General features: G+C 30.4%; 2 protein-coding genes across 7 annotated transcripts; both read right to left on the reverse strand.

Annotated features, from left to right (window-relative positions):
• Nucleotides 1-248: 248 nt before the first annotated feature.
• On the reverse strand, nucleotides 249-3,591 carry LOC111916802 (MDIS1-interacting receptor like kinase 2). 6 transcript variants are annotated; one of them, XM_042899070.2, is made up of 3 exons: nucleotides 2,964-3,591; nucleotides 744-2,870; nucleotides 249-653 (listed from the first exon to the last, which is right to left on the reverse strand). In XM_042899070.2, exons 1-3 carry the CDS (start codon nucleotides 3,562-3,564, stop codon nucleotides 352-354), a joined length of 3,030 nt encoding a protein of 1,009 aa, XP_042755004.1. In that variant the 5' UTR covers nucleotides 3,565-3,591; the 3' UTR covers nucleotides 249-351. The 6 variants fall into 6 exon arrangements, with proteins under 6 accessions (XP_042755004.1, XP_042755003.1, XP_042755001.1 ...); XM_042899069.2 differs by having other exon boundaries at nucleotides 2,943-3,591; XM_042899067.2 differs by having other exon boundaries at nucleotides 744-2,654; nucleotides 2,727-3,591.
• Nucleotides 3,592-10,006: 6,415 nt separating this feature from the next.
• On the reverse strand, nucleotides 10,007-13,245 carry LOC128126993 (uncharacterized). Its single transcript, XM_052765162.1, has 5 exons — nucleotides 13,152-13,245; nucleotides 12,981-13,040; nucleotides 10,969-11,033; nucleotides 10,802-10,849; nucleotides 10,007-10,060 (listed from the first exon to the last, which is right to left on the reverse strand). The coding sequence occupies exons 1-5, from the start codon at nucleotides 13,243-13,245 to the stop codon at nucleotides 10,007-10,009; spliced, it is 321 nt and encodes a 106-aa protein (XP_052621122.1).
• Between the last annotated feature and the right edge of the window lie 2,180 nt (nucleotides 13,246-15,425).

Consider the following 15,425-nt stretch of genomic DNA (forward strand, 5'->3'; position numbering starts at 1 on the left):
CACGGTCACTCTCTTTGCCCTTCTTCTTCCCTCAAACTCTCTTACGACACCTCATCATCATTAGCTCCCCTCAATCTCCATAAACATCATTGCCTTCCACCACCCCTCCTTTCCCCTCCCTTACCCGATGTTAATGTTCAGTAAACAAACATCTTGTAGATCTTGATGTAAATGTTTACCATTGGGGTTTTTTAAGAACCCCTATTTAGACATTTAGTGTTCATTTACTTCAATAATTCTGTGTGAAAACCTTTGAACATTTTAGTGTTTATTTACATCAATATTGGTTCACCTTTTGCTAAATACATTCTAAAGATAACAATTGCCCATCTTATGGTATCCTTAAATATTTTACAAAACATCTTTACAATCTTCTGAAATCTTTTGGGAAACATAATACATTGTTGGCCTCATTTCAGGATTATTATTCAAACATCTTATTGCCAAAATTATAACGTTAGTCAACACCTTCTTTATTTCTATCGACGCGGTTGGAAGGTGTTGATCAACCATATCTTGTAGCTTCTTCATCTTCCCATCTGAGAGAGAGGCAATGATACCACCTGGATGTTCTCCTTTGATCACTTCTAGTGCTAGAACCCCAAAACTATACACGTCACACTTTTCAGTTACCTTCATTGTATAAGCAAGTTCTGAAAAACAAATGGAAAAATAATACATAGTGAATATATGAGTTGTGACTTCTCGAATTTATGTCTAAAAGAGTAGGAAAAATTCATAACCTGGTGCAAGGTATCCAAATGTTCCAGCAAGAGCACTCTCATTAGAAGAATTTGGATTCAAAATCTTGGAGGTGCCAAAATCTGATACACAAGCTTCACCCTCTAAGTCCAACATAATATTTTTGCTTGAGATGTCTCGGTGAACTATTGGGGGTGAGCAGTCATGGTGCATATATGACAAAGCATAGGCGATGCCTTTGATTATATTCACTCTCTTGGTCCATCCCAAAGTTTGAGTAGCTTCTTTCCTCAACATTTCATACAAGTTACCTCCTTCCAGGTACTCATAAATCAAAAATGAGTGTTTTGTATGTAAACAATACCCATATAGCTTCACAATATTCCTGTGCCTTATTTCAGTTAATGCCTTAACCTCACGTAAAAAGCTATTACGATCAACCATATCCAAAGATGAATGAATTCTCTTAACAGCAACTATCTTATTTGATGTCAACTTTGCTCTGTACACTGCTCCACATCTTCCCTTTCCTATACAATATGCTTCATTAAACTCCTGTGTTACCTTCAAGATTTCATCATATGCTTCCTTTCCGCTAAAAGTTGATATGGAAAAGAAGTCCAGGACGTGATCCTCTATGACCTTTGTTGTTGATGACAGCTTCTTTCTTCGGTAATAGAAGATCACCATTCCAATGAATATACTAAGAAGTAGAAGTGCTCCGAGAAGAGGGAGTGAAACAATAAGTGCAAGCTTTTGGCGTCTGTTCTTATCATTTTCCACTATCAAATCGTTGTCGCACTGTTGTAATCCAGTGATGTTACCACACAAACCTTTATTCCCTTGTAAACCTTCTAGAGAAGTATTCAGAAAGCCTTTGCTGTTGGGAATGGGACCTTCCAACTCATTGTAGGACACGTCAATGCTCCACAAAGCATTCATTGCTTCCATGGAGTTAGGGATATTGCCCGAGAGTTTATTGTGAGAGAGATTCAGCTTCTCTAAACTACTTAAACTTGCAATTTGTGATGGTATATTTGAAGTGAATGAATTGCGACTGAGATCAAGAACTGACAAGTGCGACAATTTCTCTAATTGTACTGGAATTTCATGTGTAAATTTGTTGTTTGACAAGTTCACATGAAAGAGATTTAAGCAATTCCCAAAAGTATAAGGGATGGGCCCTGTAAAATTATTCAAAGATAGGTCCAAGAGAGAGAGTGCACTAAGCGATCCTACTTCTGCTGGTAGTGCACCCGAAAGTCGGTTACTGGTTAAAACCAGATTCAATAAGCGATTCATCCTCACAAATTCCTTTGGGATCTCCCCAACCAAATGATTAAACGAAAGATTAAGCATTTCTATTTGAGTAGAATTACCAAGAGATGGAGGTATGCTACCACTGATATCATTTCCTCCAAGTTGCATCGTGGTCAAATTTTTGCATTTACTCCAGTTGTCAGAAAGTTCCCCATAAACCTTGTTGTCGTTGAGATTGATGAATCGGAGGTGAGGGTAAACACCAAATATTTCGGATATATTTCCAGTGACCTGGTTTCCATCGAACCGTACTCTAACTAGACTTGTACAGTTATACAAGCTCTTGGGCATTGTGCCTGTCAGTTTATTTTGACTTACAAGCAACAACTCTAATCTCCTTCCATTACATATATTATCTGGTAAAGAACCTGAAAATTTATTTTCTGAAAGTTCAAGCACAACAAACTTGAGATTTCCCAACTCTTGTGGAAGAGGACCAGAAAATTGGTTATTTCTAAGATACAAACTCTGTAAATTTAGGAGGTTACCAAATGACTTTGGAATGGAACCATTGAGCAGATTATAACTTACTTGCAGCCTGACGAGGGATATCATGTTTCCAAACTCTTCGGGAATTGGACCAGAAAGGTTGTTCGAATAGAGACGCAGAAGGGTAAGGGATTGAAGACGGCCTAAAGAATTCGGGATTGAACCTGTGAGACTATTATCGTTAAGATTTAGCCATTGAAGCGAACTCAAACTACCTATTTCAGGAGGAATGGAGCCATGTATCCGATTGCGAAACAGATTTAATATAGTCAGATTGCTCAGATTTCCAAGAGAGTTTGGAATGGTCCCGGTTAGAGAATTGTTGTGCAAATGCAGCTCACTTAAATTTGAGAGGTTTCCTAATACATAAGGAATGGAACCAACGAGTTTGTTATCATTGAGAAATAGATAACTGAGGTTGGTCATGTTACCTAGACAGAAAGGAATGGCACCAGTAAGAGCATTGGCATACAAAGCAAGCTCAGAAAGAAACTTCATATTGCATATCTCATGTGGGATTGAACCAATTAACTCATTTTCAAGCAAGTGAAGTGTCTCAAGATTTGCCAAGAGTCCAATTTCTGGAGGTATCATGCTGGAAAAATGATTAGAATCAAAATGAAGATAAACAAGTTTGGACAGGTTGCTGATCCCAGCTGGGATGATCCCAGAAAAATTGTTCTCGCTTAGTTCAAAATATGTAAGGTTGGGAAATGATGAAAACGTGAAGCTATTTAGAGTACCAGTTAATCCCGAGGATGAGAGGTTCAATCTGGTCACGCTTCCATCAGAATTGCACGAAACGCCATACCAAGTGCACCAAAACATAGTTGCCATTGTTTGAGCGTTTTGACTGTTGGGAAGAGGAGGTACCCATGAAGATAATACTGCATTATTGTTTTGTAGTTGCAGGCTAGCTTTCCATTTAAGAAGAGCAGCGACTTCATCAGTGGAACCGTAAGCTACAAGGGGTAAAAGGGAAATTGTAGCAAGCAGAAGCAAAAATATATCGACGATAACACTCTTCTCCTTCTCCATTAATAACCAATTCATTCTTTTTATTTATGATGTGTAAGAGAAAAGCTTCATATAGTACGTTCCAAATATATAGTTTCCAAGTGGAGTACTTTTATAGTTTAATATTCTTTTTCAAACTTCAAATCCAGGAGCCTATGAATATTCAACAATGACCCACGCGGTTTATAATGATAAAGGACTTATCTAAATAACAAAGTTATGACTTATACTATTGACTCGAGTCTTTTTTTTAAATAATAATATTGGAGAAATTAGTTGCATACACACGGTAACCTACGATTCTAAATGGTATGAACGTGGTGGCAAGGTCAAGCCTCAAGTCATGATAAACCATTTGAAGCCAAGACGGTTTTAAAGTATGACAATTTTATGTACATTAAAAAAAATAAATCATATAATAATAGAATTATATAAAATATATCTAGTTTAAAAATTTTATAACATCTAATATGAAAAAGCTAATAAAAACTGAATTGTTTCAATCCCGACCAGGAAAAAAAACTCATGCCTTGACAAAAAAAACTCGCGACATAATGTGATAAGAAGTCTTGACACGTAATTTGGACGTAACGATTAACAAACCCGCCTTAGACGCTTTCGAGATCGATAAAACCACGTCTCGCGCAAAGGCACCCCTTGGTGCACGCCATGACGCACCTCTAAAAACCATGCCTACAAGGTTTATATATATATATATATATATATATATATATATATATATATATATATATATATATATATACTAGTTGTGAGACTCGTATATTATACGGGTTGATAAAAACGTAATGTTAAATAGGAACGATTAAATGAGAAGTTTATTTGAATTTGAAATATGAAATAAGTGAAATTTATGAGAAAAAAAAACATGCAAAAAATAAATTAATTAAAGTTATATGTTTAATTGTTAGACCCGTGTACTAAACCAGTTATTATAACAAAATGTTAAATACAAAGGTTTAAAGTGTAAATTTATTTGAAATTGAAATTGAAATTTCAAATTTGAAATTAATAGTCATTATGATAGGTTTAATTTATAGAAACTAAATTAATAATATATTGAAAATGAATAATGAAATAAATAACAAGTGGAAAAATAAATATATCTCAAAATTATGACAAAATGACATGTGGCCAATTGAATGAGAGAATGACAAGTGACAATAACATTTTCATTTATTAGGGTATATATATATATATATATATATATATATATATATATATATATATATATATATATATATAGTGTTCTAAAAGGCGCGCCATGGCGTGAGGCGTGGCTTCGCCGTTACGAAAAGCCTCATAACGTTGCTGTTAGGCGTGACGTGTGGCAAGACGTGATATGGCGCGCCATGGCGCGTTATGACGTGTTATGGCGCGTGTTTTTTCGTTTAAGACATGTTTATTTACTCTTTGTTATGTCTTTTCTAATTGGAGATACAGGTATTGTGGTTTTCGTTAAAATTTTGTTACTAGTTATTGATCTAACACTTATAAAAAGTAGTTATATTTAATATAAATTTATATTTATGTGGTAATATAATTTTAAATTAATACAAAATCGCCGCCTTACATCACGCCTTGAAAAACGCCATGGCTCGCCATGGCTCGTTAAGCTTGAGGCTTGACCATGCCGCCACGCCACGCCTCACGCCATTTCGAACCTTGTATATGTATATATATATATATATATATATATATATATATATATATATATATATATATAGAGAGAGAGGTAAGTTCAATTGAGAAAATAAAAAAAATTGAGAATGAGGGAATCATTCTCAGCCACTCATTTAATCTAAGCATAAATAAAAGACACGGTGGCAAACTTGTAAATATGATAATAACCTTTAATCTCAAATACGTAACATCGATTTATTTGTTGAATACTCCGAATTTGAATTTCACAGATTCGCAAACGAACACAGTTGGAATTGGAATTTCTTTGTTGTTCATGAAATTGGAATTGGAGTTCTGGACCCGCAGTCACAGTCGACATTGAAGGAATCGGAATCGGTACTCACAGGTTCCTAATCGGATTTTCGGAAATCAAAATCAAAATGTGAAATCGATCAGACATAGGATGTCGCATTTGAAATTGGAAGCTTTTGAAATTGGAACATATATTCTAATCGGAACAGTTTGCATCTTGATTATTAGTATCACAAAGAAATCTGGAATCGGGATTTCAAGGTTTCAAAATTGAAATCGGATTTTTTTTTGGAATGAAATGAAAATCGGAATTGCACGCTTCAAAGTCGAAATCGGAAGTATATAATGATTTGGAATTGATAACTTGAATCGGAAATATCATGTGTTTAACATTTTTAAAAAAGTTAACTTGTATGCACTCCAACTGTTTGATGAAATGCATAAACTAAATTACCACGTTATATTCACATATGAATATGTTTTCCGACCTGAATCAGTATATGATTATTAAAAAAAAACAAATATGCAAGTCTGTATGTTATTCATATGTGAATAAAGTATAAAAATTATATATATTTGTGAAAACACATTGTAATATTCATATGTGAATATACTATGTAATATTCATAAGTGAATATATCATATTATATTCACAAGTGAATATACTATGTAAAATTCACATGTGATATACCATGTAATACTATGTAATATTCACATATGAAAATATCATCTAATATTCATAAGTGAATATACCATCTAATATTCACAAGTGAATATACTATGTAATATTTACAATTGAATGCATCATCTAATATTTAAATATGAATATACTATGTTTATTATATGCTATATTCATATATAAAAGATATTTAAATTATAAAAAAAAAATTAATCATATTTTTTATTCATAAGTGATAATGTATTTTTTTCGAAAAAAAAACATTGTTTTGAGGTCCTAAGCAAGTTTGTAATTCATATGTGAATAACATATAAGAATTATATCCGCATGTGAACATATGTATTATTTACAAATGAATATATATATATAATAATCAAATGTGAATATATATATGTATTATCTATACTAATAAATAAAACCCATTTTCTGCCACATGTCATGTCCTCATTGATTTGGACACATGACATTTTAATAGATTTTTAGAATTTATTTATTTCCACATGTAATTTTCTGATTTGTTTACATATCATAACTTATTTCGGTTATAATATTGAGAGAAATAAATGCATCCTTGAAAAAGAATTGATATATTTATAATGTAATAAATGTCATAATTAATGAGAGCTCTAAAATTGATATTGATATTAAATTTAATGTTTAAATATTGATATTAAATTTTTATTTTTAATAAACCTGTGTATTACACGGGTCTTACACCTAGTTCACAAATGAATAAAACTGTCAATAAAACCGAGGACTACAAAATATATAAAATTAAAGATAAAAAACTATTTGATAAAATATATATATATATATATATATATATATATATATATATATATATATATATATATATATATATATATATTCACATACAACTAATCTTTTTAGGTTAATAAAATAATTATATAAGAATATATATTTTTATTAATGTTATATTCATTTGTGAATAAATGATAATTTTTTTTTCGGAAAATTATAAAAATAGAAAAACGTCATTTTGAGGCCCTAAACAGTCCCGAATGGCCGAAAAACACCGTACGTCACGGCGAAGCGGTGAGTTTTGTAAATCGCACCATTTTACATCAAATATGCGAATTTCGTCCAATTCCGAGACTAAACTTCATTGCGGCAAATTGTTTTGATGATGTCACTAAATTTTCATTCCTACTAGTGATGACATCATCATGACGTGCTATTTATTCATATATGAATAAAATTCAGAAATCATTACGACATATTTACTGATGATGTTACTAACTTCAATCACACAAGTAAAAACATCATTGTAATCTGTTATTTTTATTTATGCGAATAAGCTATACATGTTGATTTATTTATTTTGTGAATACAACATTTATATATAAAAATAAATAATACACTATAAGAATTGGTTTATGAATAGTTTTTTTGTATATTGTAACAATGTTATTTTACATGTAAAATCAACATTATACTAAGACAAACAACATTGTATTGGTTAATGAATATCATTTGCATTTGAATTTTACACGATCAAAATGAAGAATATATTAAATTGTATAACATTTACATGTGAATATAAAAACATATTGTCTTCGTCAATGATATCTTCTCAATTACGTCAACCAATCGTTAACCACCGGGATATGAACCAACCATTGATTGAAATGTTATTCTTTTATTGAGTGATAACGATGCCTGAAAAACATGTAAATACACATAAAAAAAATGTTAAAAATATACTTTTAGTTCATAATAATAGCGATTTATCACATTCTAATTATCATATGGTATATTCACACATGAATGTATAATCATGTGTGAATATTATATGATATATGTTGTTTATATTGTGATATTACATGGTATATTCACAAATAAATATTACATAGTATATTCACATATGGATATTATATGGTAGATTCACATGTGAATAGTATATAGTATATTTACTTGTGAATATTACACATTCTAGTCAAATCTAAATATTGCACAGTATATTCATTTATGAATATTACATAGTATATTCACATATAAATAATATATAGTATATACACTTGTGAATATGATACAATATATTCATATTTAAATATTAAATGATGCATTCATTTGTGAATATTATATAGTATTTTCACTTGTAAGTATTAGATGATATATTCACTTATGAATATTAGATGGTATATTCATATGTGAATATTAAACAGTTTATTCACATATGAATATTACACAGGATATTAACATATGAATATTACAAGGTATATTCACAAATATATATATAATTTTTATATGTTATTCACATATGAATAACATATAAAATTGTATATTTGTTTTGTGTTTTAATAATCATATACTGATTAAGGTGCGAAAACATATTCATATGTGAATATAACGTGATAATTTAGTTTATGCATTTCATCAAACATTTGGAGTGCATACAAGTAAGTTTTTTAAAAATGCTAAAAACATGATACTTTGACTATTTAAAACTTACAAAATAGTAGATTGATAGATAATTATATGAAATTTTTCAAAAAAAAATGATTTAACATTTTTCTAACCTTAATTCAGAAGTTTTGTCTGATGATCGATGTTGTTGATTATCGATGATGTTGATCTGATGACACTGGGAGTATAATTAATCGTAGATGTTGAAGATATGTTCGAATTCGAACATAATTGAAGGTTGGATTGAAAGAACCAAAAACGAATTTTTTTTGTCTACTGTTGAATGATGTTGATGAGCGTGTTTTTGACGAAGATGAATGATTGATTAACACTGGATGATGTTGATCGAGGATTTAATTGAAGAAATCTGGATGATCGTTGAAGGTTGGAGAAGAAATTTGGATGATGAACAATCGAGTAGTAGTGAATTTGAATTGTTATCAAATTATCCACAATTATGTATCTGTGATTGAAGGATATCATATCATATTTATAATTTTGCCACCGTGTATTTTATGTTAAAATGGTAATTAAATGATTGGCTGAGAATGATTCCCCCATTCTCAACCTTTTTTTTTCTCAATTGAACCCTCCTCTCTCTCTCTCTCTCTCTCTCTATATATATATATATATATATATATATATATATATATATATATATATATATGGTTGAGATCGGTTGAGAACTCATAGTTTCCCGAGAACCCGAAACCTAAAAGTGGAGCGTTACATCAAAACTAATTCATTCTGGACATGATCATAATCTTATCGATTTCATTTAATGTTTAATTTTTTGTGTTATTCTACATATTAATAGAAATGTCTAAAACATTACATAATAAATCAAAATTTCGGATTTTTTTTAAAAGTATTTTTTTTCCAGTTTTTTTAAAAGTGCAGATTTTTTAATTTTTTAAAGAAAACATGAATTTTTGAAAAAGAAATTCAGTTTTTTGCAGATTTTTTAAAAAATAGTATTTTCCATTTTTTTAAATAGTATTTTCAGTTTTTTTTTTTTTTTTTTAAAAAAAAGTGCAAATTTTTAGTTTTTTATAGATAACATGAATTTTTGAAAAAAAACTGAATTTTTTTTTTTAAAAAACTGCATTTTTTAAAAATCAATAAAAAAAACTAGAATATTTAAATAATACTATATTTTTTTAACCAAAAAAATCAACATTTTTGGTACATTTATGCATATTTTTACAAATGCATATATGCATATTTTATATACTATAATATTTGTAAAAAAAACATAAGAAAACTCATTTTATTTACTAATCTATAAACACAATACAATAAGTATTTTATTCAATACAATATAAAATATAAAAAACAAAAAAATACTACAAAATTTCAAAGCATTTTCATGTCTTCGTGTCAATATTTCCATTTTTTCTTTAATTTATCATTTTCCACCTATTCAATATTCACCACAATTTCTTCCAAATCTTCAAGAAAATTAAAAAGAATCTGATTGATACAAAAACATTCACAAAAATACATATATGATTTACATGTGAATCACATGTAATTCATATGTGATTTACATGTGAGTCACAAGTAATTCATATGTGAATTACATGTGATTGACATGTGAATCACATGTAATTCATATGTGAATCACATGTAATTCATATGTATTTTACATGTGAATCACATGTAATTCATATGTGAATTTCACGTGAATCACATGTAATTCATATGTGATTTACATGTGAATCACATGTAATTCATATGTGATTTACATGTGTGTCACATGTGATTTAAATGTGAATCACATGTAATTCATATGTGAATTACATGTAAATCACATGTAATTCATATGTGAATTACATGTGAATTACATGTGAATCACATGTAATTCAGATGTGAATTACATGTGAATCACATGTAATTCATATGTGAATCACAAGTGAATCACCAAGTTAGTATGTGAAAAAATATGTACATGTATAGATACCAAGTTAGTAAACAACTATGTGAAAAAAGATATGTACATGTATAGATACCTAGTTAAAAGAGGTATATCATCGTCCCTCATATGAATTTGATTATTAATTTCATCAATTTGGAATTTTTAATTTCATGGATAATAAATAAGGATAATAATAATAATGCATACTTGTGATCCAGTGAAGATTGCAAGCTCCTTTTCTACTAACTGTGTTGTAGTCTTGGGATTGTTTGAGAGCTCTGTGAACATTTTTTTACCTGATCCACAACATCCTCATGTTTAACAGCTCCTGAGGCAGAAATTACCTAAAAAGATTCATGATTCGTCATACAAAAATTATATGTCACTTTGAAGTACTATGGAGTTTCTGCCCCTGAAGGTTCAATTGCTCAGGTTTGTTAACATTTCTTTTGGCTCCATTTACATTTTTATTTACATCTGATTCAGCAGCTGGATTCTGCTTTGAATTTTCTTCTATTTGTAGAGTGTCTGCAATAAGCAGAAGGAAAATGCATTGGGTGCTAGTTTTGTGTATTTACCTGCTGGAGAGAACCTAGAGTGGAGGGCTTATTTGCCATAAATTTGAAATTAATGTGTCACATCGACTTACTAAATTAAGTAAGCAACCATTTTTTTCAATTGATTTGCCATAAATTTTACCTGAATTTGACTATTTGTACATGCGCATATATTCATTCAGGCCTTATTTGATTAGATAAAAATGACACAAGATAAAATTAGAAATATGATACAAATAGATTAGGCCAACTTTAAGAATATAAAAGTTAAAAGATGATATAAACTTGAGTTTAGTGTTTACTATTTTATATCTTGATAAAAAAACACCAACATTATTAGAGTGATATTAATTATCTGTATCCTGTATCTAGTCAATGAAGTTGCTGAAATTCTTACTGAGTGGCTACCATTACTTAATCTTCGACAAAGACCAGAGAAAAAATTTGACACGATAATTAGAGATGAATTGTTCAATAGTTTACTGGGGCATTTTGTTAAACACCTAATAGGCAATACAACTCGTCGCTTCAAATAAACTCAAACTGTAACATATTAGCAAGCAAAAAACACACCTTAAACTATAATTAACTCCAAATTATTATGTGAAATAAGTCCTATGATTAAGAAAAAAAATTAGTCTTCAATGATTGAACAAAATTTCACCTGGTATACTTAATGATGAACTCAACATGGATGCATTGATGGTGACGAACAAGCTGAGACGGAAGCTTTAAATCAAAGCAATGTCGCTTGAAATCAAACATGTATAGACAAAGCAACGTGTGTTGATATTGCAGAAAGACACTAGAGGTCTAACTTTGAAATACAGAAACATGAGCAATACCTTCATAGCTGGCAATGGCTATTTCAGAATAGATTAGATCTATTAACCCACATAATGGTGTCAATTTGTTGATTCATCGATTATCTACAGACGATTTAGAAATTAGGTATCATGGATTGGAAGTCAACTCAAATCAGAACCTGTAAAAATCTCGATTATCAAGTTGAGATGATGAATTTATGATTTCAGTAAAGAATAAAAGTGGATCGTGGATTATTCATCGATGATTTGGAGATGAATGACATTGGATTTGTAGTAGTTTGCAGAGGTATAGGTGGTCGATCAATCGAGGAAGGACGAACAGGGAAGAGATACGGTGAAGAGATGACGTGAAATAGGAGAAAGAGAGAGAGAGAGAGAGAGAGAGAGTGAGTGAGAGAGAGAGACGTAAATGAGAGGTTTAATCAGGGAATTAAAATAATTCCTAAAATGACCTTGATTCATTTCAATTTCTTTACCCCCGTGTCTTATTTTCTCTAACTATTTACAAAAATGCCATAGATCATCTTGACCCTCTATTATTTTGATCTAACGGTCTTTGTTTGGTTCTCAGGTTCTCGGGAAACTATAGGTTCTCAAATGATCCTTCCTCTCTCTCTCTCTCTCTCTCTCTCTCTCTCTCTCTTTCTCTCTTTCTCTCTCTCTCTCTCTCTCTCTCTCTATATATATATATATATATATATATATATATATATATATATATATATGTTGACATTTATATTTACATATAAATAATATATTTCGCCATTCTGCTGGTACGCGTGAGGGTTTTACGACAAAAAGAAATATGTGGTGTAGAATTGTTCTCGCGTTCTCACTTAAATAAGTGTTCTTATTTGAACCTCTCTCTCTCTCTATCTCTCTCTCTCTGTATATATATATATATATATATATATATATATATATATATATATATATATAAGTTCAAATGAGAACAATTATTTAAGTGAGAACGCGAGAACAATTCTACACCACATATTTCTTTTTGTCGTAAAACCCTCATGCGTACCAGTACAATGGCGAAATATATTATTTATATGTAAATATAAATGTCAACATATAATCACATTTACCAACCCCACCACTGTCATAACCACCGTTACCCTTGTCACGACCACCACCTCCGCCACCAACTATCATATTCATATATGAATAATCACTTGAGAATAGACATACTTATTCATATATGAATATACTTATATATTCATATGTGAATATAAATGTAAGTATATTCTCGCGTTTACCACCCCTGCCACCGCAGCCACAACCATCGTAACCACCACTACAACAACCACCGATACCCTTGCCACTGCTACCACCTCCGCCACCAACCGTCATACTCATATTTGAATAATCACTTGAGAATAGACACTTACTTATTCAACTATGAATAAGTATATATTAATTCATATATGAATGTTCGTCATCGTCACCAACACCTCCCCTACCGCCAATGTCACCATCACCGCCATTGCCACCACCACCACCTCCGACACCAACCTCCATGTTCATATATGATCAATCACGTGTGAATAAACACAAACTTATTCATATATGAACATACTTATAGTAGGTGATATTCCGCGCGTTGCTCAGTTATAATTAAAATATTGATAAATATATGTTATTAAAACAAATATATACTTGTTAGTAAATTAAATTAATAATTATTAAATTAATTTTTTATATAATATTTCAAGTATTTTAAATAAATGGTAAGCATTATAAAAAATAAGTGTACAAAATTACTTTCCTAATGGATTTTTGAGTATCAAATAATAGATCTCATATTATTTTATTTAAAATCGCATCATCTCAATAGCCGCTGCCTATGAAAATAAAAATAAACTCAATTTAGATAGACATATTATATTTTTAATGAATTTTAATACTATCTTTTGATACATGTTTTATATTTAAGATTTTATTTAAACTTTTAATATTTTAAATTTATTTTGGACTATCTATTTTGAGGAAAATATTATTATTATAAAAATTAAATTTTAACTATTTTTTTTTTTTAATTTGACATTTTGATTTAGATCTTCCATTTAAACTTTTTAACAATTTATAAAAATACGTTTTGAATATATATAAAAGAAAAAACATCATAAATGGTCCCTATGGTTTCCCAAAATCTGAAGTTTAGTCCCTGTGGTTTAAAAACCTCATTGATGGTCCCTGTGTTTTCAAAACTTTTGACGATTGGTCCTTATTGCTAACTCCGTTAAGGTTTGTCCGTTAACTAAAGGTCATTTTCGTCATTTCACTACCATAGGAACCATTTATGATGTTTTTTTTAAAAAGAAAAATTAAATATAATTATTTAATATATAAACTCTCTCTGTCTGTCTGTCTGTCTCTCTCTCTCTCTCTCTCTCCCTCTCTCTCTCTCTCCAATAATGAAATCAAATAAAAAAAACTACTCTATCAAAACACAAAAACAAACTTAAACAAATCTGGAAACACACCATCGTTCATGCTTGGTTCTATTCTTCACCCAAAATCTAAATCATCAATAATGAAAGGGAAAGAAAAATCTAAAGAAAATCGGAGCAAAAACCGTTCGATTTCTGGATTTCTGGATCTATATGGGGATATGAAGTTCATAGGAGTCACCACTACCGTATTCATCTTTTATCCTTAGATGAAAGTTGGAGCAGAAACCGTTCCACGGTCCCATTCACCGGCCTTCACTACCACTCATCGATACTTGCCAGGTTTAGATCAACAGTTAAGAAACGGAGAAGAAGATGATGAAGGTTCCGATTTACATTTATTTCCATGGATCTGGTTTTACAATCGATCTAACACCACCGAAGGTTCCATGTCCTTCCCTCTTTCATCTATGTTAATTTGCTCATCTCTATGTCTCTGATCTTTGTTAACCAAGTTCTTTTAATGTATTTCAAATGGGTGATTCGATTTGGTTAATGTATTTCTAGTTTATGGCTATATTTGGTTTGATTTTCAGACCCCCGAACTAAAATCTTTAAGGAAAATTTGGTGTTAAGCTTTTGGCTGGGAGGTGAAAGTCGACAAGAGAGAGAGAGAGAAAGAGAGAGAGAGAGAGAGAGAGAGAGAGAGAGAGAGAGTTAATCTACTATAATTCATATCAGTGGCCAACATTCTATGGTTGAGATTTCATTGACTGAGATCGTGGTTGATCTCGATTGTTGTTACTGGGTTTGTTTGAAAGTGTTCGTGATGTCGACTAATTATTTGAGCCTCGATTTGGAAAAATTGATTTCAGATAACTTGATTTCAGATTCAGTTTTGGTTTGATATCGATTCAAATTCAATATTCTGCTTTTTTACAAACTACTTTTGGTTTTAGTGATATACATATATATATATATATATATATATATATATATATATATATATATAGAGAGAGAGAGAGAGTGTGTGTGTGTGTGTTTATATATTAAATAGTTATATTTAATTTTTCTTTAAAAAACATTATGGTAGTGAAATGACAAAAATGCCCTTCAGTTAACGGACAAAACTTAACGGAG

Source organism: Lactuca sativa, chromosome 1, assembly GCF_002870075.4.
Source record: "Lactuca sativa cultivar Salinas chromosome 1, Lsat_Salinas_v11, whole genome shotgun sequence".
Lineage (NCBI taxonomy): Eukaryota > Viridiplantae > Streptophyta > Magnoliopsida > Asterales > Asteraceae > Lactuca > Lactuca sativa.